The following is a 26,037-nucleotide window of genomic DNA, read 5'->3' as shown; positions in this document are numbered from 1 at the left end:
ATTTTGCACCAAGCTGTGTTTCTCTGAAACGATACTGTACAACAAAAATATAATTCCAGCCATACATGTAATTTTTAAGAGTTTTTTTTTGAAATATAATTTACATGCCATTAATATATGTCATTTATATATGAGATATGCAAGATATAGGTAGTAAGCTACATAATGAAGGTTTTTTGTTTTTGCTTTTGCACAGGAGTAGCCACTTGTGCCAGCACCATTTGTTGAAAAACTATCCTTTCTCCACCAAATTACTTTTGGATTTTAACAAAAATCAGTTGCCAGAGAATTAAAATTTCAGAAATAAATCCATACAGTTATACCCACTTTTTTTGACAAGAGTGCCAAGACAATTTACTCAGGAGAAAATGGGCTTTTCAATTAAGTCGTGCTGAAGCAACTGGATACTGACATACAGAAAATGAAGTTGGACCCCTACCTCACTACCGTACAAACAAATTGACTCAAAAAAAAACTTGTAGACTTAAATATAAGAGGTGAAACTATAAAACACTTAGAAGCAAATTAAGATGTATTTATGACCTTGGGTGAGGTAATGGATTCTTGGATATGATACCAAAAGCACAAGTGACAAATGGATAAAAAAAATAAACTAGGCTCATCAAAATTAGAAACTTTTGTGCTACAAATAATACCACCAAGGAAGTGAAAAAACAACCTAAAAAAGGGGAGGAAATATTTGAGGATAATATATCTGTAAAGGAATCCATCTGGAATATATAGAAAACACTTACAACTTAACAGTAATGAGACAAATAACACAATATTTAAAAAATGAACTATGAGGGCACCTGGTTGTCTCAGTTGGAAGAGCACGTGGCTCTTGATCCTGGGTTTGTGAGCCTGATGTTGGGTGTAGAAATTACATAAATAAGTAAACTTAAGAAAAGTGAATTAAAGATTTGAAAATACATTCATCCCAAGAAGATGAAAGCTGAAAGCACACAAAAAGAAGTCCAACATCATTAGTCATTTGGGAATGCAAATCAAAACCATAATGAGATACCACTTGACATCTACTAGGATGGCTATAACAACAACAACAACAAGACCCAAAACAATAACACCCAGAAAATAAAAATGTTGTTGAGGGTGTGGAGAGATTGGAGATCTTGTACATTGCTGGGAGGAATGTAAAGTGGTTCGGTTACTATAGAAAACAGTTTGGTGGTTTCTCAAAAAGAAATTGGACAATTACCAGATGACCCTGTAATTCCACTCCCAAGTATATACCCAAAAGATTGAAAACAGGGACTTAAACAGATACTTGTATGATAATAATCATTCCACAGTAGCCAAAAGGTGGAAAAAATTCAAATGTCCATCAAGAGATGAATAGATAGGGACACCTGGTTGGCTCAGTCGATTGGGTGTCTACCTTCTGCTCAGGTCATGATCCTGGAATCCTGGGGTACTGGGATCGAGTTCTGCATCGGGCTTCTTGCTCAGTGAAGGGCCTGCTTCTCCCTCTGCCTGTGGCTCCCCTGCTTGTGCTCTCAATCTTTTACTCTGACAGAAAAAAAAAAAAAAAAAAGAGAGAGAGATATGAATGACTAAACAAAATGTAGTATATAAACACAGTGGAATAGTATTCAGCCATAAAAAGGAATGACATTCTGATACAGGCTATATATACCATGGATAAACTTTGAAAACATTATGCTAAGTCAAAGGAGCCAGAAATAAAAAGAAAAATAATGTATGATTCCACTTATATGAAATACCTAGAAATTAATAGCAATAAAAAGTAGATGACGGGTGTCCAGGGATGGAATTTTATTGCTTAATGGGTACAGAGTTTCTACTTGGAGTGATGGTAAATTTTGGAAATAGATAATGGTGATGGTCACACAACATTGTGAATGTAATTAGAGCTGCTAAGTTGTATAGTTGAAATGGCATCCTTCATGTTATATGTATTTTACCACCACACACACAAAACATAATGAGATACCACTTCACATTCACTAGGATGGATATAATCAAACAGATAAGGGATAACAAGTGTTGGCAAGGATGTGTAGAAGTTGGACCCTTAATACACTTCTGGTGGGAATGTAAAACTGTGGCTGTTTTGGAAAACAGTTTTTCAGTTCCTTGAAAAGCAAAACACAGAGTTTACATATGATTCAACAATTCCATTCCTGTATAGCTCTCCAAGAGAAATGAAAACATATGTCCACATAAAATTTTGTACACAGATGTCCATAGCAGCATTCCTCATAGTAGCCAAAAAGTGGGAACAACCTCAGTGTCTATCAACTGATGAATGAATAAATAAAATGTGCTGTATCTTTATGACATAATATTATTTGGCAACTGGAAGGAGTGGAGGGCTGGGGCATGCCACAGTATGGATGAACCTTGAAAACATGCAAGTAAAGAAGCTAGTCATAGAAGACCAAGGTGTGTATCATTCTGTTTACCATATGCTGAGAATAAGCAAGTCTGGAGAGAAAGAAAGTAGATTAGGGTTGCTTAGGGTCAAAGGAAGTGGTAATAGGGGACATGGGGATTGGCTGCTAATAACTACAGGGTTTCTTCCTGGGGGGGACAAAAATGATCTGTAGATTGCAGTGATTGTTGTACATCCCTGTGAACTAGCTAAAAAATGTTGAATTGTACTCATTTCAATGGGTAAGTAATATGGTTTGTAAATTATGTCTTATAAAGCTGTTAAAGAATCACATGTCATTTATATGTGTCATTTGTATTTCTGAACCCCATTCTGTTCCATTTGTCTCTCTTGAAGCAGAAGTCACACTGTTTTACTTACTGTGGCTTTATAATATATCTGGAATCAGATAATGTAAACCCCCTAACTCTGATCTTCTTTTTCATCCATAGATCAATTTGGGGACAAGTGGTCTCTTCACATTGCTGAGTCTTTTGACCTGTGAAGAAGGTAAATCTTTTTATTTATTTAGACCTTCTTTAATTTGTCTTGGCAGAATTTTGTAGTTTCCAGTGTAGAGGACTTTCATTTATTTTATCAGATTTATCTCTAAGTATTTCATATTTTAAAAAAATAACTTTTTGATGATTTTTAAAAGATTTTATCCATTTATTTGACAGAGAGAGTGAGAGAAAAAGAGTGAGAGAGAGAACACATGCAAGGGAACAATAGAGGTTGCCACAGAGGGAGAGAGAGAAGCAGGCTCCCCACCGAGCAGGGGGCCTGATGTGGGGTTCGATCCCAGGACCCTGACATTATGACCTGAGCCAAAAACCAAGAGTTGCTTAACTGACTTCATGAGCCACCCAGGAGCCCTGAGGAAGTTCCTTTCTATTCTAAGTTTGCTGAGAGGTGTTTTTTGTGTGTCCAGAATCAGGAATGGGTACTGGATTTTATCAAATGTTTTTTTCTTCTATGTCTATATAGATGATCATATTTTTTTAATAGTTTGTTAATATGGTGAATTACATTGATTGATTTTGAATGTTAAACCAAATTTTGTATTCCTGTGATAAACCTCACTTGGTTATAATGTACTAATCTTTTAAAACATTGTTGGATTCGATTTGCTGAAAAATGTTTTTTGAATTTTTTTAATCAATGTTCATGAAGGATACTAGTTTGTTATTTGTTTTCAATGTCATTATCTGCTTTTGGCAGTAGCCTCACAGAATGAGTTGGGAAGAAGTTTGCTGTCTTCATTTTTTTTTTTTTTTTTGAAGAGTATATGCAGAATTGTATTCTTTCTTTTCACATGTTTGATAGAATTCATGAGGGAAGCCATATAGGCCCGGGGTTTTCTTTGTGTGAAGGTTTTTTTAGACTACAAATTCAATTTCTCTAACATATAGATGGTGATTCATGTAATGTTTTTATTTGTTTCAAAGTAATTTTTATTGAGGTATCATTCACAAATCATAAAATTCACCTTTTAAAGTGTAAAATGCAGTGATTTAAAAAAATATATATTCAGTTTGTGCAACCACTCCTGTTTCCTAATTCCAGAATATTACCATCACCCCAAGAAGAAATTCTATAACCATGAGCTCCCCGTTCCTCTATTTTCCCAGTCCCTGGCAACCACCAATCTATTCTCTGGCTTTATGATTCAGATTATTACCAATTTAATTTCAATAGTATCTAAAACCTTTGCTCCTATGTAGCTTTGTCCTCTTTTCTTTATTTTTATTTTCTATGTTATTCTCACAAACTATATCTTACACATTGCATGCCCATCAACATATGCATATATATATATATATATATATAATTATTGCTTTATGTAGTTATCTTTTTTTTTTTGAAGTGAAAACAGAGTTTATCGTATAGTGTAATGGATAGAGTATAGCAGACACAGTGTCTGGGAGACTTGGAAAGGAGAAGACAGTGAGTCTAGTCTCTCTGTCATGTGGGGTTAGGGATTTATATTGGAAAGGGGTCCAGCATCCATATTCCTTCAGGAATTCAGGGTAGGGTATAGTCCAATCAAAGGCAAGTGTCTAGTGAATAAAAGTTGTGATTTCATAAACCACTGATACTCGTAAATTACTGGTATTGATGTCAGCATTGTCCCAGGTTCATTTGAAGCTAACATTCTAGAGCATGTTTGGGATCTGGTTCTTAGATGTCATCAGGGGCTTATTGGTTTTTTGGAGCAGCAACTTGAGATCTTCCTCAGGTATAGGTGGATGTTTCTTCCATGGGATCCTGAGACACCTGACTGGCTCAGTCAGCAGAGAGACTCCCAACCTCTGGGTTGTGAGTTCAAGCCCCAGGCTGGGTGAAGAGATTACTTAAAAATAAAACCTGCTGGCTGTTTGTCAGAAGTCCCAAGGATTTCTTAGCTGCAGCAGTGTCCAGGACAAGTAACGTCCAGTGAGTTAAAGCATCTTGCCAACCATGCCAACTGTCAGGGAGGAAGATCTTCCTCTGCCCTGTGGTCCTTCTAGCTGGATTTAGAATCAAATTGATATGAGACAGATTAACAGGAGAAAATAAAATTTAATAGGCATAGCTACAAGGAATCCACACAGACTTGAAATTCCATATACAGTTATCTTTTAAATCCGATTGGCTGAGTCACAATAAAAATACATAATTTAAAAAAATACTTACCCATGAATTTACCCAGTATTCTTTATTTCTTTGTGTGGATTCAAGCTATTGGCTAGTGTCCTTTCATTTCAGCCTGAAAGACACAGTATATCTTTCAGGGCAGGTCAGCCAGCAATGAACACCCTAAACTTTTGTTTATCCATGAGTATCTCAATTTCATCTTCAATTCTGAAGGATAGTTTTGCTAGAGTCCTGGCTATTTTTTCTTTTTTTTCTGTCAGCACTTTGAATATGTTATCCATAGCTTTTAAAATTTTTAATATTTATTTTTTTTAGTGCAGTTTTAGGTTCACAGCAAAATTGAATAGAAAGTACAGGGAATTACCATATACCCCCTGCCCCCCCTCCATGCCCAGCCTCCCCCACTATGAATAGTCCACACAAGAGTGGTACATTTTTACAATTGATGAGCCTACATTGACATGTCATTGTCGCCCAAGTCCATATTTTACATTAGAGCTCACTCTTGGTGTGGTACATTCTAAGGATTTGAACAAGTATAAATGACATGTATCTATTATTATAGTATTATACAGAATAGTTTCACCTTCCTAAATATGCTCTGTGCTCTGCTTATTCTTCCCACCCCCCTTCAACCTTTGGTGACCACTGATCTTTATTTTTATTTAAGTAAGCCTTACCCCCAACGTGTGGCTTGAACTCACCACCTTGAGGTAAAGAGTTGCGTGCTCTTCTGACTGAGTTAGCTGAGCACCCCTGGCAACCATGGATCTTTTTATTCTTGCCTTAGTTTTGTCTTTTCCAAAATGTCATATAATTGGAATCATATAGTTTGTAGCCTTTTTGAATTGGCTTCTTTCACTTAGTAATATACATTTAAGCTTCTTGCATATCTTCTCATGGCTTGATAGTTTCTTTCTTTTTAGCACGAATATTATTACATTGTCTGGACGTACCACAGTTTGTTTTTCATCTACCTATTGAAGGACATCTTGGTTGGTTCTGACTTTTGGCAATTGTGAATAAAGCTGCTATAAACATCTGTGTGTAGGTTTTAGTGTGGACATAAGTTTTCAGTCTTTTGAGGTGGATACCAAGGTGTGTGATTGCTGGATCAATATGGTAAGAGCATGTTTAGTTTTGTAAGAAATGGCCAAACTATCTTCAAAAGTGGTTGCACTATTTTGTATTCCTACCAGCAATGAATGAGAGTTCCCGTTGCTCCAAATCCTCAGTAGCATTTTGTGTTGTTGGTGTTCTGGGTTTTGGTCTTTTTTTTTTTTTTTTAAAGACTTTATTTATTTATTTGACAGAGAGAGACACAGCAAAAGAGGGAAAACAAGCAGGGGGAGTGAGAGAGAGAGAAGCAGGCTTCCTGCTGAGCAGGGAGCCCAATGTGGGGCTCAATCCCAGGACCCTGGGATCATGACCTGAGCTGAAGACAGTGGCTTAACCGACTGAGCCACCCAGGTTCCCCACTTTTGACCTTTTTAACTGGTGTGAAGTTGTTTTAATTTATAATTCTCTCATGTGACATTGAACTTCTTTTCATATAATTAATTTTCATTTGTATAACTTGTTCGGTGAGATGTCTGTTAAGGTCTTTGGTCCATTTTTAATCAAGGTGTTTTCTTATTGTTGAATTTTAAGAGTTCTTTGTATATTTTTGTATATTTTTGGATAACAATCCTTTATCAGATATGTTTTTTGCAAATATTTGCTCCTAATCTGTGGCTTGTATTCTCACTTTCCTGACTCATTATCTTTTGGCTTTCCTGATTTCTGATGAGAAATCAGTTGTTAATCTTATTGAGGATTCCTGGTATGTGAGAGTCTCTTCTTTTTTTGCTGCTTTCAGGATTTTTTTTTGTCTGTCTTTTGACAGTTTGACTTAATATGTTTGATTGTCAGTCTCTTTGAGTTTATCCTACTTGGAGTTTTTGGTCTTACTGGGTGTGTAGATTTATGTTTGCCATCAAATTTGAGGAGATTTCAGCCATCATTTCTTCAAATATTCTTTCTCCCTTTTCTCCCCTCCTGGGATTCCTATTATGCATATGGTGGTATACTTGATGGTATACCATAGGTCTTCATTTGTCCTCTTATTCTTTCTGCTCCTCAGATTAGATAATCTCAGTTCACCTACCTTCAAGGTCTCTGATTCTTTCTTCTGCCTACTCAAATCTGTTGTTGAGTGAATACATTTGAGTTATTGCAATTTTCAACTTCTTTTTTAAAAAAGATTTTATGGTTAAGTAATCTCTTCACCCAGTGTGGGGCTCAAACTCACAATCCCAAGATTAAGGGTCACATACTCTGTTGGCTGAGCCTGCCAGGTGCCCCTATTTAATTCCTTTTTATATTTTCTATCTCCTCATTGATATTCTCTATTTGGCAAGTCATGATGCTTTCCTTTAGATGTGTTTTATTTCAGCTGTTTGAACATAGTTAAACTGGCTGATTTAAAGTCTTTCTCTAAGTCCAATGTCTGGGCTTCCTCAGAGACAGTTTTATTTTGGTTGCTTGCTATACTTTCTTCTTTCTTGCATTCCTCTGAGTGTGGGAGATGGGATTAAGTTAAGGTAAAATGCAATGAAGCTCACCCTTCTCAAGATGTAGCCATTTAAAAATTTGATTATAGTTGAAGGATGCAGCCATTTTTCTTAAAAAAGTGCTCCCCAGAAAGGGGAACCCTCCTACACGGTTGATGGGAATGCAAGCTGGTGCAGCCACTCTGGAAAACAGCATGGAGGTTCCTCAAAAAATTGAAACTAGAGCTACCCTACGACCCAGCAATCGCACTACTGGGTATTTACCCTAAAGATACAAACGTAGTGATCTGAAGGGGCACGTGCACCCGAATGTTTATAGCAGCAATGTCCACAATAGCCAAACTATGGAAGGAACCTGGATGCCCATCAACAGACAAATGGATAAAGAAGATGTGGTATATATATACAATGGAATACTATGCAGCCATCAAAAGAAATGAAATCTTGCCATTTGCAACGATGTGGGATGGACCTAGAGGGTATTATGATGAGCAAAATAAATCAATCAGAGAAAGACAATTATCATATGATCTCCCTGATATGAGGAAGTTGAGAGGCAACATGGGGAGCTTGGTGGGTAGAAAAGGAATAAATGAAACAAGATGGGATCGGGAAGAAGACAAACCATAAAAGACCCTTAATCTCACAAAACAAACTGAGGGTTCCTGGGGGGTGGGGTGTATGGAGAGGGTGGTTGGGTTAGGGACATTGGGGAGGGTATGTGCTATGGTGAGTGCTGTGAAGTGTGTAAACCTGACGATTCACAGACCTGTATCCCTGGGGCTAATAATATGTTACATGTTAATTAAAAAAAAGGGCTCCCCAAGTTCCTTCAATTTTTTTATTACTGTCCAGAATTCTGAAAAAGTTGATTCTCACAGTTTTTGCTAGTTTTTAGTTGCTCTTATAGAGAAGTGGACTTTCGGCATTCCTTACTTGGTTATTTTCACTGATGCCTCTCTTCTAAATCTTTAAAATCGGCTTCTGTTACACTTGCAGCCCTCCTCTTCCAACTAGCCACATTTCAAGGGCTCAATAGCCACATGGGGCTAGTAGCTACCACAGTGGATAGTCTAGGCCTATAAGAATATATTCATCACAGTTATTTAAAAAATATAAATGAGAACCAAGGTCTCTAATCTAATTGCTTTCTCGTACCTGGGACAGAATTGATTTCATGGTAAGGTAAGTATTCTATGAACCATAGGTAGCAAATAATAATAACCACCACCTCTTAAGTACTTTATTTAATACCAGATAACGTTTGAAGACTTACATGTATTCGTGCTTTTATTTTTTACAAGAAGCTAATGGGATAGGTATTATTGTGCTTTAAAGAAGCAGAAAACAAAACACCAATAAGTTAAGCAACTTACCCAATGTCTCACCACTAAAAGTGGTAGAGTCAGGATTCAAACCTTGAAATTCTGGTTTAAGCCCATGCTGTTAACCACCACTGTATGCTACTTAGCAGACCTTAAAGAAGGAATTCAGAGAACCTTATTTTGACCAAAGGAGAACAGGGTGGGGAAGAAATGCCCTTATACAGAATATTAGAAACATAATAAAGTCCAAAACACACTTGCAAGGAAAAAACCTCACATTTTTATTGAGTGCTATCTACCGGCACCTAGCACGTTACTTGACACTTAATAAGCAATGAATGTTTATTGAATGAATGAACGACTCCTGCACATTTATACATTGCGCTAGTTTTAATTTTGTAAATTTTTATTTTTTTAAGATTTTATTTGTTTGACAGAGATCACAAGTAGGCAGAGAGGCAGGCAGAGAGAGAGGAGGAAGCAGGTTCCCTGCTGAGCAGAAAGCCTGATGTGGGGCTCGATCCCAGGACCCTGGGATCATGACCTGAGCCGAAGACAGAGGCTTTAACCCACTGAGCCACCCAGGTGCCCCACATTGAGCTAGTTTTTAAAAAATGTCTCACAGGAAGTCATTTTAAAGAGCGCAAACTGAAGCTCAGCCTGGTGTAATAATTTTCCCCCTTAGTTGCTATCTGGTGCAGGGATTAGACTAGAGCCCAGTTCTCAAATTGTAGTTTCACTATAGCTTTTTCTGGCCTGAGAAAGTATCAAAAAAGTTACAAGGGATAAAAGCTTGCACCATATCACACAATCATGCTTCATTTATATGCACGTAGATTATGTGGTTGTGATGGGGAGAGAAGGTGGTCCAGCTATGGCGCCTACCCTTTTCTCTGAGAATGAGGATAAATAGGAAAGAAAAGAAGGTTCTAGTGCGGAGAATGTGATCAGAAATATAGGCAGATGATATAAACAATTATCACTGTCTGGGCATCTAAAGCCCCTGGTGATTTTGACATCTCTGTCTTTAACTCACCACGGGGATCTGCAGAAATGGGAGAGGACTTCACTGAGCAAACATTTATTCAGCATTCACTATGTGGCAGTGGATAGTCCTACCTTAGGAGAAGGCATATACATCAGTAAACAATTATATATTATGATTGTATAAGCTACAGTAAGGTACATATAAGGAAATATGCAATGTATTTAAGAGAAAAAGGACAGAGCAGCAATTAACCTGGGGGGTTTAGAGAAAACCTTATTTAAAGGACCTGACTTTTGGGCTGGATCTACAACTGAGTTGCCGCAGAAGGAAAACAGTAATCCAGATAGAGGCATGAGCATAGTTTTATGTTTGGGCAGGAGTCAGTGCTACAAAGAGAGATGACATTAGGAAGGCTGTTAAAGTGGTTAAATGGTGGATGGTCAAGGAGTTTAAACAGGCTTGTGGGGGTGGATGCTTCTTCACACTGAAGAGAGCAGAAGGTTTTAAACAGATGAGGTAGACAACTGAAATACTTAGCACCATTCTGGACCCATGCAACCATTCTGTTTTTCACTTTCAGTACAGTGTTCAAACGTTACATGAGATATCCAACTTTATTACAAAGTATGCTTTGTGTTAGATGATTTTGCCCAAGTCTAGGTTAATGTAGGTGTTCTGAGTACACTGAAGGGAGGCGAGGCTAAGCTATGATGTTCAGTAGGTTAGGTTTATTACATGCATTTTCGACTTATGGTATTTTCAACTTCTGAGGAGTTCATTGGGATGTAATTCCATTTTAAGTGGAGGAAGATCTATGTATGATTTTGTATTATGTACTGTTTTATCTTCTTCCTGAGGTGCTATTGATCAAGTTTCATAGGCTTTCCTAAATACTTTACATTTTTCCCAATGTTAGGAAAAATTTCAGCCATATGGAAATGTTGAGAAGCAAACATCCATTTACTACCTAGATTCCACAATTCATATTTTGCTGTATTTGCTATCTATCTATTCATCCCTCTTTCCATGCATCTTATTTTTTGATGCACTTCACTGTAAGTTGAAGAAACCAATGCTGTTGGCATGCATATCATTAACTATAGTTCACTATTTGCTTAGGGTTCTTTGTGTGTGTGATTAAATAATCATGGAACTTATGTAGTACATTCTCTGAGTTGTTTTTTTTTTAAGATTTTATTTATTTATTTGACAGAGAGAGATTGCAAGTAGGCAGAGAGGCAGGCAGAGAGAGGGAGAAAGCAGGCTCACTGCTGAGCAGAGAGCCCGATGTGGGACTCGAGCCCAGGACCCTGGGATCATGATCAGAGCTGAAGGCAGAGGCCTTAACCCACTGAGCCACTCAGGCGCCCCCATTCTCTGAGTTTTGACGAATACATACAACCCCTATTATGACATAAAACATCACTGTCCGCTTACAAATTTCCCTCATCTCCCCTCCCAGTTTCTACTTCTCTCTCCCACAAAGTCAATCCTTGGTCTGATTTACTCACTATAGGTTGGTTTTGCCTGTTCTAGAACTTTATATGGAATCTTAGAGTCTGTGCTCTTTCATGTCTGGCTTCTTTCACTCAGTAAAATCTTTTTGAGATTGATCCATGTTGTTTCATCAGTAGCTAATTTCTTTCTTTTGCTGAGTATTATTCCCATTGTTTGAATATACCAGCTTTTATCCGTTCTCCTGCTGTTGGACAACTACCCTGTTTCCAGTTTCTGGCAACAATGAATAAAACTGCTATAAATAGTCTAATACAAGTCTTTTTGTGGACATATGCTTTCATTTCTCTTGGGTAAATACCAGAGTGGAATGGCTGGCTGCAAGAATAGGTGTGTTTAATTTTATAAGAAACTTCCAGGCCTTTTTCCAAAATGGTTGTTCCATTTTACACTTCCACTAGTGATGTTGCTTCACATCCTAACATTTGGTGTTGTCATTTAAATTTTAGTTATTCTAGTACAGAGCTAACTCACTGAAATTTTAATGTTCATTTCTCTACAACTAATGATACTGAATACTTTATCATGTGCTTATTGGCCATTCATGTATTTTCTTTTGGAGATCATCTGTCTTTTCAATGTTGACTTGTAGGAGTTTTTGATCTATTCTAAATATAAGTTGTCAAAGTATATGTACAGTGTATATTTTATCCTGGCCTGTGGCTTGTTTATTCATATTCTTAATGGTGTCTTGATGAATAATAAGAAATTAAAAATTTTTTGGAGTTCAGTTTACCAATATTTTTTCTTTTGTGGTCAGTGCTTTCAAAGCCCTCTCCAAGAAACTTTTGCCTACCCCCAAGCTGTGAAAATATTCTCATACGTCTTCTTCTAAAACCATAATAATTTTGATTTTTATTTATGGCCATGATCCATCTCTAACTTTTATTATGGTATGCGGTAAGGTTCATTTTTTCCTCATACAGATATCAAATTGTTGCAGCATTGTCTGTTGAAAAGACTTTCCTTTCCCCACTGCATTGCTTTGGTACCTTTGTAAAATATCAAACTACTTTGTATTTAAGTTTATTTAACTATTTATAAAATGTTTTTACATATATATTTTCTTAACATTCTCTCACTGGGGGTAGATAAGTTTTCCTCATTTTACAGTTGACAAAACTAAGGTTCAGAGAAGTTCAAGAACTTGTCCGAGGAGATACAAAGCTGGGCCTAGAACATAGAACTACCACTGAATCATTAAAAAAAGGTTTACACTTTAAACCTGTTTTATCTAATGGAAATATTACCAAATGGACAATTTTTCTGAAGGTGAGGTAGTTAACAGAAATGATTAAGTGCAATTTCAACATCGGTGGTAGTTTTAGACTGCCAGCCAAACATAACGCCTCCTTTGTAGACTTATGTATGTCTACATTATGCATCTTTGTTTTCAAAGGGTAAAAAATGATAATGCTTGCTTTGCATGCAGAATTTGGTAAGAATAACAGCTTTTACCTCTGCCTTTGCTCAGGTCATGACCCCAGGGTCCTGGGATCGAGCCCCACATCGGGCTCTCTGCTCAGCAGGGAGTCTGCTCCTCCTCTCTCTCTCTGCTTGCCTCTCTGCCTACTTGTGATCTCTCTCTCTGTCAAATAAATAAATAAAATCTTAAAAAAAAAAAGAATAAACTTAAAATGGATCAAAGATTTAAATGTAAGAGTCAAAACTAGAAAACTTTTAGAAGAAAACACCGGTGTTATTCTTTGTGATCTTGGATTAGGCAAATGATTTCTTAGATATGAAACCAATAGCACAAATAACAAAAGAAAAAATAAACAAACTGGACTTCATACAAATTAAAAACATTTGTGCTTCAAGGAACACCACCAAGAAAGTAAAAACAACCCAGAGAATGGAAGAACAAATTTATAAATCATATACCTGATGAGACATATCTAGAATATATAAAAGAATTCTTAGAACTCAATAATGAAAGGACAAATCACTCAATAAAGAATGGGCAAGGGAGGGGCACCTGGGTGGCTCAGTAGGTAGAGTGTCTGACTCTAAGTTTAGGCTCAGGTCATGATCTTGGGGTTGTGAAATTAAGCCCTGTGTGGGGCTCCATGCTCAGCGTGGAGTCTGCTTAAGATTCTTTCTCTCCCTCTGCTCCTCCCCCAGCTTGTATGCTCTCACTCTCTCTAAAATAAACCAATAATTTTTTAAAAGATTTTATTTATTTATTTGAGAGAGAGCGCAAGTGAGAGAGATCACAGATGGGAGATGGAGAGGGAGAAGCAGACTCGCCCCTGAGCTGACAGCCCAATGTGGGGCTCAATCCCAGGACCCCGAGGTCATGACCTGAGCTGAAGGCAGACACTTACCCAACTGAGCCAACAGGCACCGCTAAAATAAATAAATCTTTAAAAAGATAAAAATAGGGCGCCTGGGTGGCTCAGTGGGTTAAGCCTCTGCCTTTGGCTTGGGTCATGATCTCAGGGTCCTGGGATTGAGTACTGCATCGGGCTCTCTGCTCTGCAGGGAGCCTGCTTCCCTCTCTCTCTCTCTGCCTGCCTCTCTGCCTACTTGTGATCTCTGTCAAATAAATAAAATCTAAAAAAAAAAGATAAAAATAATAAAAATGGGCAAGGGATATGAATAGACTTTTCTCCAGAGAAAAAATACAAATGGTCAATAAACACATAAAAAAGATGTTCAGTATCACTAGTCAGTGGGGAAATGCAAATCAAAACCATAATGAAATATCACTTCATACCCACCAAAACGGCTACAATCAGATAATAGCAAGCACTGGGGATGGTGTGGAGAAACTGAACCCTCAAAGCTTGTGGTGAGAAAGTAAAATGGTGCAGTCTCTTTAGAAAATGTTTGGAGTTTCTCAAAAAACTTTAACATTGGGTTACCATGTCACTTAGCAATTCCCTCTAAGGTATATACATCAAAGAACTGAAAACATATCCACATAAAAAACTTTTACATGGGGGCGCCTGGGTGGCTCAGTGGGTTGGGGCCTCTGCCTTCGGCTCAGGTCGTGATCCCAGGGTCCTGGGATCGAGCCCCACATCGGGCTCTCTGCTCAGCGGGGAGCCTGCTTCCTCCTCTCTCTCTGCCTGCCTCTCTGGCTACTTGTGATCTCTGTCTGTCAAATAAATAAATAAAATCTTAAAGAAAAAAAAAACAAAAAAACAAAAAACTTTACATGAACGCTCAAAGCAACACTATTCATAATAGCCAAAAACGTGCTAACAACCCCAAAATCTGTCAACCGATGAATGGATAAATAGAATCTGGTATATCTATACAACATTATTTGGCAAACAAAAAAAGTACTGATATATGCTCTAAGATGGGTGAATCTTGAAAACATGCTAAGTAAAAGAAGCCAGACACAAAAGAACACACATTATATGACTCCATTTTTATGCATGTCCAGAATAGGCAAATCGATAAAGACAGAAAATAGATTAGTTGTTGCTAGGGGATGGGGAGTGTGGTTAACTGGGAGATGCAGTATTTCTTTTTGGGGTAATTAAAAATAGTGATGGATATACAATTTCGTGAATACACTAAAAAAACCCAACAAATTGTATGAATTATATCTCAATTAAAAAAAGAAAAAGACAAGCAAGTATAGCATACCTTAAAGTTTCCCAAAACATAATAAACAAAAACCTGAACAGTTTTCTATGGTTTGAATTCAGTTTTATAAATGTTATCTTTTCCTTTTTTTTTTTTTTAAAGATTTTATTGATTGATTGATTTGAGAGAGAGAGAGAGCACGTGTGTAAATGGTGGGAGGAGCAGAGGGAGACGGAGAATGGGGGTAAGAATCTCAAGCAGGCTCTGTGCACGGAGCCTGATGCAGGGCTCCAGGCCAGGCTCGATCTCACCACCCTGAGTTGAAACCAACAGTCGGACTAAGCCACCCAGGCGCCCCACCTTTTAATTCTTCAACAATAATAATCATAATGATAAAAGTAGCAGGTGCTTATTGAGCTCTTACTAGGCATGTAGCATGCATTTTATACTTGGTATTCTCTCAAATCATCCCAATGATCTTGTATATGGAATTATTATCCCATTTTATGGAAAGGAAATTGAAGATAAAAGAGGCTAAGTAATTTGCGCAAGGTTATACGAAGGTAATTAAGTCTGACTCCAGAGGTTCTATTATACAATTCCATTTTAAAACAGTGACTTATTGGTCTCAAATACTAAGTTATTTTTCAATGTGTTATGTTGTTCTTTCTATCACCATCAATGAATTAGATATCATCGTGGGGCCTAATATTAAATAATGATCTTACTTCTTTAGTTTATTGAGTACAGAACAAAGACAGAAAAAATTCCCCATATGACAAGTTTTTATTTGTATCAAATCACAGAGTACCATAGGTAAATATAAGATTATAATTTGAATGTTGTAATAGAACATAATTTGGCAAATTATTTAATTATCCAAAGTTTATTACACATTTGAGTATGTGCTAAAGAGATTATCTGGCATAACTTGGCAAGATATTTATTTCTGTACCTTATTTGACCATTTATCATTTATATGTGGTACACATATATGTATATATGCATATACACACATACATATATATACATACACACACTCCTAAATTAAATAAACTTGTATAAAAGCTCAAGATTGATGTGTTAGAATTAATTCCTGTTTAAAAATCCATTATATTAAATTGCATCTGCATTCAAAGCAGAAATGTAAAAAAACTGATCAATTTGCTAAATACGCATGAATTTACAAAGTAACTGAAAATGAAATAAAAATTTCCATTGAAATGTTATATTCCTGTCTAATCAACATTTAAGTGGCACTATCAAACTATGGAAATAGACATTACTCTTTCAGGTTGTTGAGAGAATAAAGATTCTACTGAGCATTACTGTATTCCCTAAATTAAGAATGAATATTATTATGGTAGGAAAAGATGGCAGATAATTTTCTTCTTTATTAATATGGGAATTCTCAGGAAGCAATCAAGGCAGTGCCTATACTCCTGGGCTTGGGTTTCCTACGCTTCTATCAGTGGAAGTCTGGCTTCTCAGGAAACGTGCAGCCAGTCTGCCTAATTATGACGCTTGCAGCATAGTGGCCAGCACGGATGCATTCAGTCAGGGGCTTGTCAGAGACCAGCTGAGACAGAAAACCTGGAACACAGACAAAAGGGAAGTACGTGAGTATTGCATAACAGCATGAGAAACGTCATTTTGGGTCAGGCCAAAAATCAGTCCATGTACTTATCCCTCTCTTCAGTGCTGATAGTTAAGTGTTAAACCTCAAGTCTTAGAAAGTTCTTGCACCATACATCATGAGCTTCCCTCAGTACATCTTTTAAAGAGCTCAAGTTGGGACATAACAACTCACCATCCAGGCATTTCTAGTCTTTGTACGCCTAAAGCATCATCATGCTTTCTTTTAGTTTTGAGATTAAGATGTTGTGAGTAAGAAGTACTGGCTAAAGAATATTATGTTGGGTTTTTACAGCTGAGAAGGAGGTATTAGTTATCCCTCTCTCCGTCTCTCTGGATTCCTTATGTGTTGTTATTCCTAGCACACTGCTTTTGGACAAAATTCTATCATCTGGATGTCTCTCCAAGTACAGATTTGATAGTTGAAGAATTACAAAGTACTTTATATCTCCCTTTTACTCCCAGAAGCAACAGTGAAATGATTTCTATAGTCAAACACCATGGACCAACTTGACGTTTAAAATAAATAAAGCAGACAAAGTAGAAAACGATGTTGAGGACTTCGGTTTCTGACCAAGATGAAATAAAAGGAACCACAATTACCCTTCCTCCAGAAACAACTAAAATAAGGACAAAATAAATGAAACAAAAATTTTCAAATACTGTAAAAGATCCATAAAAGAAGGGAAACAAATGGGATAAATGGTAAAATTGCTCTAGTTTACCTCCTAGAGAGTTACCAGGCTACAACACAAGGAGCAACAACATAGGCAGAGCTTAACAGTCTCACTGAGTTGAAGAGATGGATTTGGGAGTCTGAGTAGGACAAAATTAAACACGTAGGCAGAATGATCAGCAAAAAAGAGAGAGAAGACATAAGTTACCAGTACTGGGAATAATAGCAGTGCTGTCACTACAGAATCTATATTCACTGAAAGAATAATAAAGAGGGGTGCCTGGGTGGCTCAGTGGGTTAAGCCTCTGGTCATGATCTCAGGGTCATGGGATCCAGTCCCGCATTGGGCTCTCTGCTCAGTGGGGAGCCTGCTACCCCCTGTCTCTCTGTCTGCCTCTCTGCCTACTTGTGATCTCTCTCTCTGTGTCAAATAAATAAATAAAATCTTAAAAAAAAGAATAATAAAGAAACATTAACAACTTTATGCCAATAGATTTGGTAAGTTAGAGGAATTGGACAAATTCCTGCAAAGACACAAAATATGAAAGCTCAAGCTCAAGAAGAAATAGATAACCTGATTAGCTTTGTATCTATTAAATATATTGATTTTTACAGTTAAAAAGCTTCCCATAAAGACAATTCCAGGTCCAGGTGGTGTCACTGGTGAATTCTACCCAATATTTAAGCAGTAAAAATAATATCAATGCTATACAATAGCCTTTTCAGAAAGATGAAAACTGAAAATACTTCCTAACTTATTCCTTGAGGCCAGCATTACTCTGATACCAAAATAAAAAAAAAGATGCAAATACTTTAAAGAAAATTTTAGCAAATCCAATCCAATAGTATATTTTAAAGGATAACAAATTATTATCAGGTGGGGTTTATTCTAGGAATGCAAGGTTGGTTTAACATTCAAAAATTAATCAGTGTAATTTAGCATCACTAACAAAACCACAAGATCACCTAATGCAAGAAGAAAAGCATCTGACAAAATTCAACATACATATCTAATAACAACTTTAAGCAACCTAGGAATAGAAGGGAGCTTCCTCAACCTGATAAAGGGCACTTATAAAATTTACAGTTAAAATTATTCTTAATGGTGGATGATGGAATGTTTTCCCCTTAAAATCAAGAAAATGTTTGTTCTTAAACACTGTACTGGACACTTTAGCCAGTGCAATAAGGCAAACAAAAGAAATAAATAAAAGGTATCAAGTGCTCACCTTGGCTGATTCCAATATTTATGTGGAAATGCAAAAGACTAAGATTAGTCAGACACACCTTTGAAAAACAAGACTACTTGAGTTAAAACTTATTATAGAACTAAAATAATCAAGACATTATGCTATTGGCATAAAGAAAAACAAATAGATCAATGCGACCAAAGAAAGAGTTCAGAAATAAATCTACTTCTATATCATCAATTGATTTTTGACAAAAGTATCAAAGCAATCCAATGGAGAAAAGATAATCTTTTAAACAAATGGTCTTAGAACAGCTGGATGGCATATTTGAAAAAAACAAAAAAACAAAAAAACCAAAAAACAAAACCACAATACAATAACAAAACCACTTCAACCCTTACCCCACATCATCTACAGAAATTAACTTGAAATGGATCACAGACCTAAATGTAAGAGCTAAAACTATAAAATTCTGAGAAGGAAACATAGAAAGTCTTAAGTGATTTTGAATTTGTCAAAAATCTCTTAAGTAAGACATAAAAGTACAAACTTTTACCAAGGAAAAAATAACTGGACTTTGCCAAATTAACTAATTCTACACCTCAATAATAAGAAACAACCCAATCAAAAATGGTTTCAAAAGAGCTGAACTAACATTTTAGCAAAGAAGATAAACAAATGCCAAATAAGCTCAGGAAAAGATGTTCAACGCCATTACTCATCAGAGAAATGCAAATTAAAGCCACAGGTAGATACTACTGCTAACCCACTAGAATGGCTAAAATTAAAAAGACTGACCATAATAAGTGTTGACAAGGGTCTGGGTCATTTGGAACTCTCCTATGCTAGTAATGGGAATATAAAATGATAGTACCACTTTGAAAACCGTATATCAGTGTCTTAAAAAGTCAAACATACCTTTACCATATGATCCAGTCATTCTATTTCTACACATTAAACTCAAGGTAAATGAAAGCATATATTCATATCAAAGATTTGTAGTGAATGTTCACAGCAGCTTTATTTATAATATCCCCAAACTGCAAATGATCCAAATGTGGATGAGAAGAGGAAGGAAGCCAGGATTACAAAAGAGCATGGGAGTAGTGGATATGTCTACAGTGATGGTTTCATGGATGTATGGATGCCTATGTTAACATCTGCACAACTATATACTTTAAATATGTGCAGTTTATTGTTTATCAGTTATAGTAAAATAAAACTGTAAAAGAAAAAAAAGGGAAAAAAGTGTTGTAGTTACAAGTAAGACAGTTCAAGAACAGAAGAATCTAGGGCTACTTTTTCTCTAGGGGAACGTGAGCTGCTTAGCAGTACTCAAATACTCAGAAGAACAGGTAACGAGAAACTGTACTGTAGCTGGACTTCTAGGCTGTTCCCTAGGCCCTGGCATCCTGCGGGGGGTGCAGATTAATTGAGAAGCTGTGGTATAATGACCTGTAGAGAGCATTAGAAGAGATTTATGTCCTTTTTTCTCTACTATTCTGACCACACAAGCTTTTTCACCGTCAGATTTGGGGAATGCTCTGTACCTAGTAAAATAAGTATTCCCAACCAAAGAATAAAATTAATTTGGTTAATGGAGTGATATATTTTGAAGACCTTTGCTTATAATGTGAAATCACTCCCTCAAGAGGTTTAGTAAGAGTATTTTATCATTGAGTTTTCAGGTAACAGTCAAAGGTCAATATTAACTTTCAGCCAAACTGTGAGACTAAAATGCTCAGCCCACACAGTGAATGGAGCAGACGCCAAATTCAGAGTCAGATCAGCTTACAATGGAAACACGTCTATGAGAAGCCTTATATGCAACATCTGTTTTCCTCATTCCTTCTGGTATGATCTTTGTGAGAAAAAGAAAAGCTTATGTTTATGAAATATTTCTGTGAAGCACAAGCACCAGCATCCTCTTTCTAAGAGAAGAGCTAGCTAATGTCTGAAGTGAAGTACTCAGAAGAGACATTTGCTTTGACAAGTGGAAAGCCTGAATGCAGAAAAAAGCTAAGACCTCTGCCCCAGGTGAATAACAGTTTTCAATAATGTATTCTGAAAAACCGACTGAGACAAACTACAGATGTTACATAATCAATTGTAAGTGGAACCTTCATAAAGTAGGGGATGTGAATCTTAAAGGTTCTATAAAATGCTTTAAACAAAGGGAGCTTATATTTTAAGAATCACAGGGAATCCTATTGTAACATGAATAAACATTCTAAGATAATATTTTATTGTGTAAAAGATATATAACATAGCTACCATTTTAAGTGTGCAATTCATGATATTAATATCATTTTGCTAAGTTGTGTAATTGTCACTTTTATCAATTTCCAGAACTTTTTCATTGCCTCAACGGAAACTCCATATTCTTTAAACAATAACTCTCTACTCCTCTACACTTCTGGCCTCTGGCAACTGCTACTCTAGTTTCTGTCTCTAGGAATTATGAGTAAGATCACATAATATTTGTCCTTTTATGTCTGGCTTAGTTGACTCACTGTAAAGTTTCTCAATATAATTTTTATTTATTTATTTATTTTTTATTTGACAGACAGATCACAAGTATGCAGAGAGGCAGGCAGAGAGAGACAGGAGGAGGAGGCAAGCTCCCTGCTGAGCAGAGAGCCCGATGTGGGACTCGATCCCAGGACCCTGAGATCATGACCTGAGCCGAAGGCAGAGGCTTTAACCACTGAGCCACCCAGGCGCCCCTCAATATAATTTTTAAATTAGAATTTTTAATTCCTAGCTGACCTAAAATGTATTTTAAATAAAATGCTTTATTTGGAAATAATTTCAAATTCATAGAAAAGTTGTGAGAATAAAAATGTGAAAAAATCCACATATCCTTTACCTAGATGCCCTTATTTTTAATGTTTTGCTTCTTTGGTACACATAAACTCTCTCTTTTTACAGGTTTTTGCTATATTTGAGAGCAAGTTGCATTTACTATGCTTCTTTACCTTTAAATACATCCATGTTTCCTTCCTGAGGATAAGGCTATTCTCTTATATAACCACAGTCATTAACTTCAGTAACACTGTTAGAATATCATTATCTAATTTTACTATCCATATCCTAGTTTTGTCAATGATCCAATAATGTTCTTTTCTTTTAAGGAGTCATTTTTATCTTTAAGTAATCTCTACACCCAAAATGGGGTTCAAACTCACAATCCCGAAATCAAAAGTTGCATGCTTTACTGCCTGAGCCAGACAGGCATTTGTAAATGATGTTCTTTATAGCACTTTTTTCCTTCCAGGATAGAATCTAGTGTAGAATTTGTTATGTTTTTGGTCTTCTATACTTTCGGACATTTCCTCAGACTTTCTTTGGATTTTGTGACGGGGACCTTTTTTTTTTTTTTTTTTTTGGTGACAGGGACATTTTTGAAGCATATAGTCTTCCCCTAGTTCCTACTTAAGAGAATGATTCTCATTTTGGGTTTGTCTGATATTTCCTCATGATTTAATTCAGATTATGCATTTCTGGCCAGAATACTAAAATAATTACATTGTGTCCTTCTCAGGGTATCACATTTAGAGGCACATTATGTCCAATTGCTAGTCACTGGTGATGTTCATCTGATTACCTGGTTATAGTTTCCAATGCTTTGCAGTCACAAAGACAGCTACAATGGATGACCTTTTGGATATATATCTTTGTGTTGCTGAGGGGTGATGCATCTTCAGGATAAATTTCTAGAAGTAGAATTTTGGGGCCGAAGAGTAGATACATAAATATTTTTATTAGATATTGCCAAATCCCCTTTCATAGAAGTTGAACGACTTTGTATTTCCACTAGTAAAGTTTAAGAGTGCTCATTTCCCCACAACCTCACCAATAGAGTGTACTGTCAAGCTTTTGAATTTTTGCCAATGAAGGTTCAGAATTATATCTCAATGTAATTTTAATTTGCATTTTCTTATGATGAGTGAGACTAAATATTTTAAATGTTAAAGAACAAATCTGGTTTGTTCTTATCTTTCACCTACTCTTCTAAAAGATTTTTGGTCTTCCTCTATTTTTAAAAGTTATTTGTATTTGGGGGATATTATTCTAATGAAGTAGTTTTTTTTTAGGTAGGGAAAATATCAACAGTAGCAATTTGCTATTAATATATACAAATACTATGTCAGCAAGGAAACAAAGTGATTATTCATATCTTCTTCACTGAATGTGGTGAATTTTAAAAAGTATGATTGGCACACACTATAACAGATAAATATGGCTTGCAGATATATATCAAAAAAGAAGTTTGCTCTCTTTTAGTAAAGATTTTGGGTCTGTCAGGAATTCAACAAGAAAAATCTTAAATGACTGACTTGGAATGTGTGCTCAACATGAAAAAGTCGCTTTGGAGCCCTTTTTGTTGGTGCTTTTTTCCTGGTTCCTATGGTCCTCATCAGTATATTATCTTGCAAACGAAGGCTAAATTCTACATATATGCCTTCCCAACATAGTCAAAAGAACAGAAACAGGAGGAATAACACTGGAGAACAAGAAACATCAACACAGGCTACCAATCAGGAACTCATAAGAGTGAATGATTTAGCTTTTCTGGTTGTCATAAAATAAGAAAGCCATGCCACACAGATTTTTGTGAACTTGCAAGAATTGAGGGTTTTTTGTTTCTTTTGTTGTTGTTGTTGTTGTTGTTTGTTTGTTTTGATCACTAATTCAATTTCATTGCTAGTAATCTGTTCAAATTTTTGATTTCTTCCTGATTCAGTTTTGGAAAGTCCTATGTTTTCAGGAATTTATCCATTTCTTCTAGGTTGTCCAATTGGCATGTAAGTCTTCATAATATTCTCTTATGAACCTTTGTATTTCTGTGGTGTTGGTTGTTATTTTTCCTTCATTTCTGATTTTATTAATGTGAGTCTTCTTTTTTTTTGATGAGTCTATGAGTTTATTAGTTTTGTTGATCTTTTCAAAGAACAAACTTCTGATTTCATTGATCTATTCCATTTTTTTAATGTTTAATTTTTTAAGTTTCTGTTTCATTTATTTCTACTCTAATCTTTATTATTTCCTTCCTTCTACTGGCTTTGGGCTTTGTTCTTTATTTTGTACCTTCTTTAGGTATAAGGTTAGGTTGTTTATTTGAAATTTTTCTTTTCTTTGGTTTTGAGGTAGGCCTATAGATTATTGCTATAATCTTCCCTATTAAAACAGCTTTTGCTGCATCCCAAAGATTTTGGATGATTGTGTTTTTATTTTCATTTGTACCATGTATTTTTTTATTTCCTCTTTGATTTCTTGGTTTACCCATTCATTGTTTAGTAGCACGTTATTTAGGCTCCATATATTTGTGTTCTTTCCAGATTTTTTCTTGTATTTTAATAAAGAAAAGATAAACAGAAAGGAGTCCAAACATAACACTAAAAAAAGCCATCAAACTACAAGGAAAGAGAGCAAGAAAAGAAGAAAGGAATAGAAAGGAACTATAAAAATAACCAGAATACAAGTAACAAAATGGCAAAAAGTACATACCTATCACAATAATTACTTTAAATGTAAATGGACTAAATCCTCTAAACTAGACAGGATGATTGAATGGATGAAAAAAATAAGATGTATGTATATGCTGCCAACGAGACACTCACTTCAGACATAAAAACATAGGCAGATTGGAAGTGAAAGGAAAGAAAAATACTTGCCATGCAAATGGAAGCAAAAAAAAAGTTGGGGTAACAATACTTTCATTGGACAAAATAGACTTACTTTATTTATTTATTTATCTATGTATCTATCTATCTTTTAAGTAGGGTCCATGCCCAGCATAGAGCATGACGTGGGGCTTGAACTTATGACCCTGAGATTAAGACCTGAGTTGAGATCAAGAGTCAGACACTCAACTGACTGAGCCATCCAGGTGCCCATGGACAAAACAGACTTTAAAACAAAGACTGTAACAAGAGACAGAGAAAGACACTATATAAAGGAAACAATTCAACAAGAAGATATAACAATCATAAATATCTATGCACCCAAAACAGGAGCACCTGAATACATAAAGCAACTATTAATAGACACAAAGGAAGAAAGTGATAGTAATACAGTAACAGTAGGGGACTTTAACATCTCACTTACATCAATGGATAGACCATCCAGACAGAAAAATCAACAAGGAAACAGTGGCTTTGCATGACACATTGGACCAGATGGACATAACATGTATACAGAACATTCCATCCAAACATAGCAGAATATACATTCTTTTCAAGTGCACGTGTAACATTCTCCAGAATAGATCATGTTAGGCCACAAAACAAGTCTCAATAATACAAAAAGATCAAAATCGTATCAAATGGAAGAATGAAATTTAATAATTCACCTTTACAAGTGTTAGCATCTTGTATTATTCTCAAATTGCTTTTCCAACGATACTGTGTAAGTACATATCAGTGATTATCTCTTTCTTACACAGTTCCCAAAGTATTTTAATATACGGTAGACCATAATATGTATATGAAGAGTAAAACATTTGAAAGCATTTTTTAGAATTTATATAATTTTCTTTAAAAATCACATTTTATGCTAAATTTAGTTCTTATACATTTAGATAGTACAGTACTTTGTTTACCTGACAATATAGACAGATGTATATGTGTTTGAAGTAGCTTTTAAGCCATATAATTTAAAGGTCAGAGAAAACTAACAATGTGAAATAGAATAATACCTCAGGTACAAGACTTGAAGCAATAGTGGCTGCCATGGTCATGTATATTACACTTTCCATGACCACTCCTTAGAACTTCACTTAGAGCCTATTTAGTTCAAGAAAGCAAGTAAAAAAAAAAAAAAAAAAATTTTTTTTCGGGGCGCCTGGGTGGCTCAGTGGGTTAAGCCGCTGCCTTTGGCTCAGGTCATGATCTCAGGGTCCTGGGATCGAGCCCTGCATCGGGCTCTCTGCTCAGCAGGGAGCCTGCTTCCTCCTCTCTCTCTACCTGCCTCTCTGCCTGCTTGTGATCTCTCTCTGTCAAATAAATAAATAAAATCTTTAAAAAAAAAAAAAATTTTTTTTCCTGATTGTAAAATAACCAATAAATGTAGAAAAAGTAGAAAAAATAGTATAACAGTAAAATTAAGAAATAAACACAGTCCCATTATTAAAAAAAAAAGTGTTATTTAATATAGCATGGAGATCCTAAAAAGAGCAATAAGACTAAGAAAAAAATTAAAAAGTGTAAAAAATGAAAAACTTGTTGTTATTTTCGGTTAAGAGGACTGTATATAGAAAACTCCCAATATGGGCACCTGGGTGGCTCAGTTGGCTAAGCATCCTGACTCTTCACCTTGGGTCCTGAAATCAGGGTCATGGGACTGAGCCCCACATTGGGCTCTGGGCTCAGTGCAGAGTCTGCTTGAAATTCTCTCTCTCTCTCTCTCTCCCCCTCACCCTAATAAATTAAAAAAAAAAAAAAGAAAAAAGAAAAGAAAACCCTAGATAATCTATAAATTGTTGGACTTAAGGGACTTTGGAAAGATTGCTGGATATAAGAGAAATACACATAAGTCAATTATTCATATATAATCACC

At 36.0% G+C, this 26,037-nt stretch overlaps 1 protein-coding gene across 2 annotated transcripts in view; it reads right to left on the bottom strand.

Annotated features, from left to right (window-relative positions):
• Positions 1-15,746: 15,746 nt before the first annotated feature.
• Positions 15,747-26,037, bottom strand: part of LOC111144874 (adenosine kinase) — a 531,020-nt gene continuing 520,729 nt past the window's right edge. For both annotated transcript variants that reach the window (XM_022499443.1, XM_022499444.1), the window contains one exon: positions 15,747-16,569. In XM_022499443.1, coding sequence (XP_022355151.1) covers positions 16,445-16,569 — 125 coding nt within the window. In that variant the 3' untranslated portion in view covers positions 15,747-16,444. The remainder of the gene's footprint in view (positions 16,570-26,037) is intronic.

Source organism: Enhydra lutris, unplaced genomic scaffold (genome assembly GCF_002288905.1).
Source record: "Enhydra lutris kenyoni isolate GAN:26980312 unplaced genomic scaffold, ASM228890v2 scaffoldscaffold12, whole genome shotgun sequence".
Classification (NCBI taxonomy): Eukaryota; Metazoa; Chordata; class Mammalia; order Carnivora; family Mustelidae; genus Enhydra; species Enhydra lutris.
This window is presented reverse-complemented; position numbering and strand designations above follow the sequence as displayed.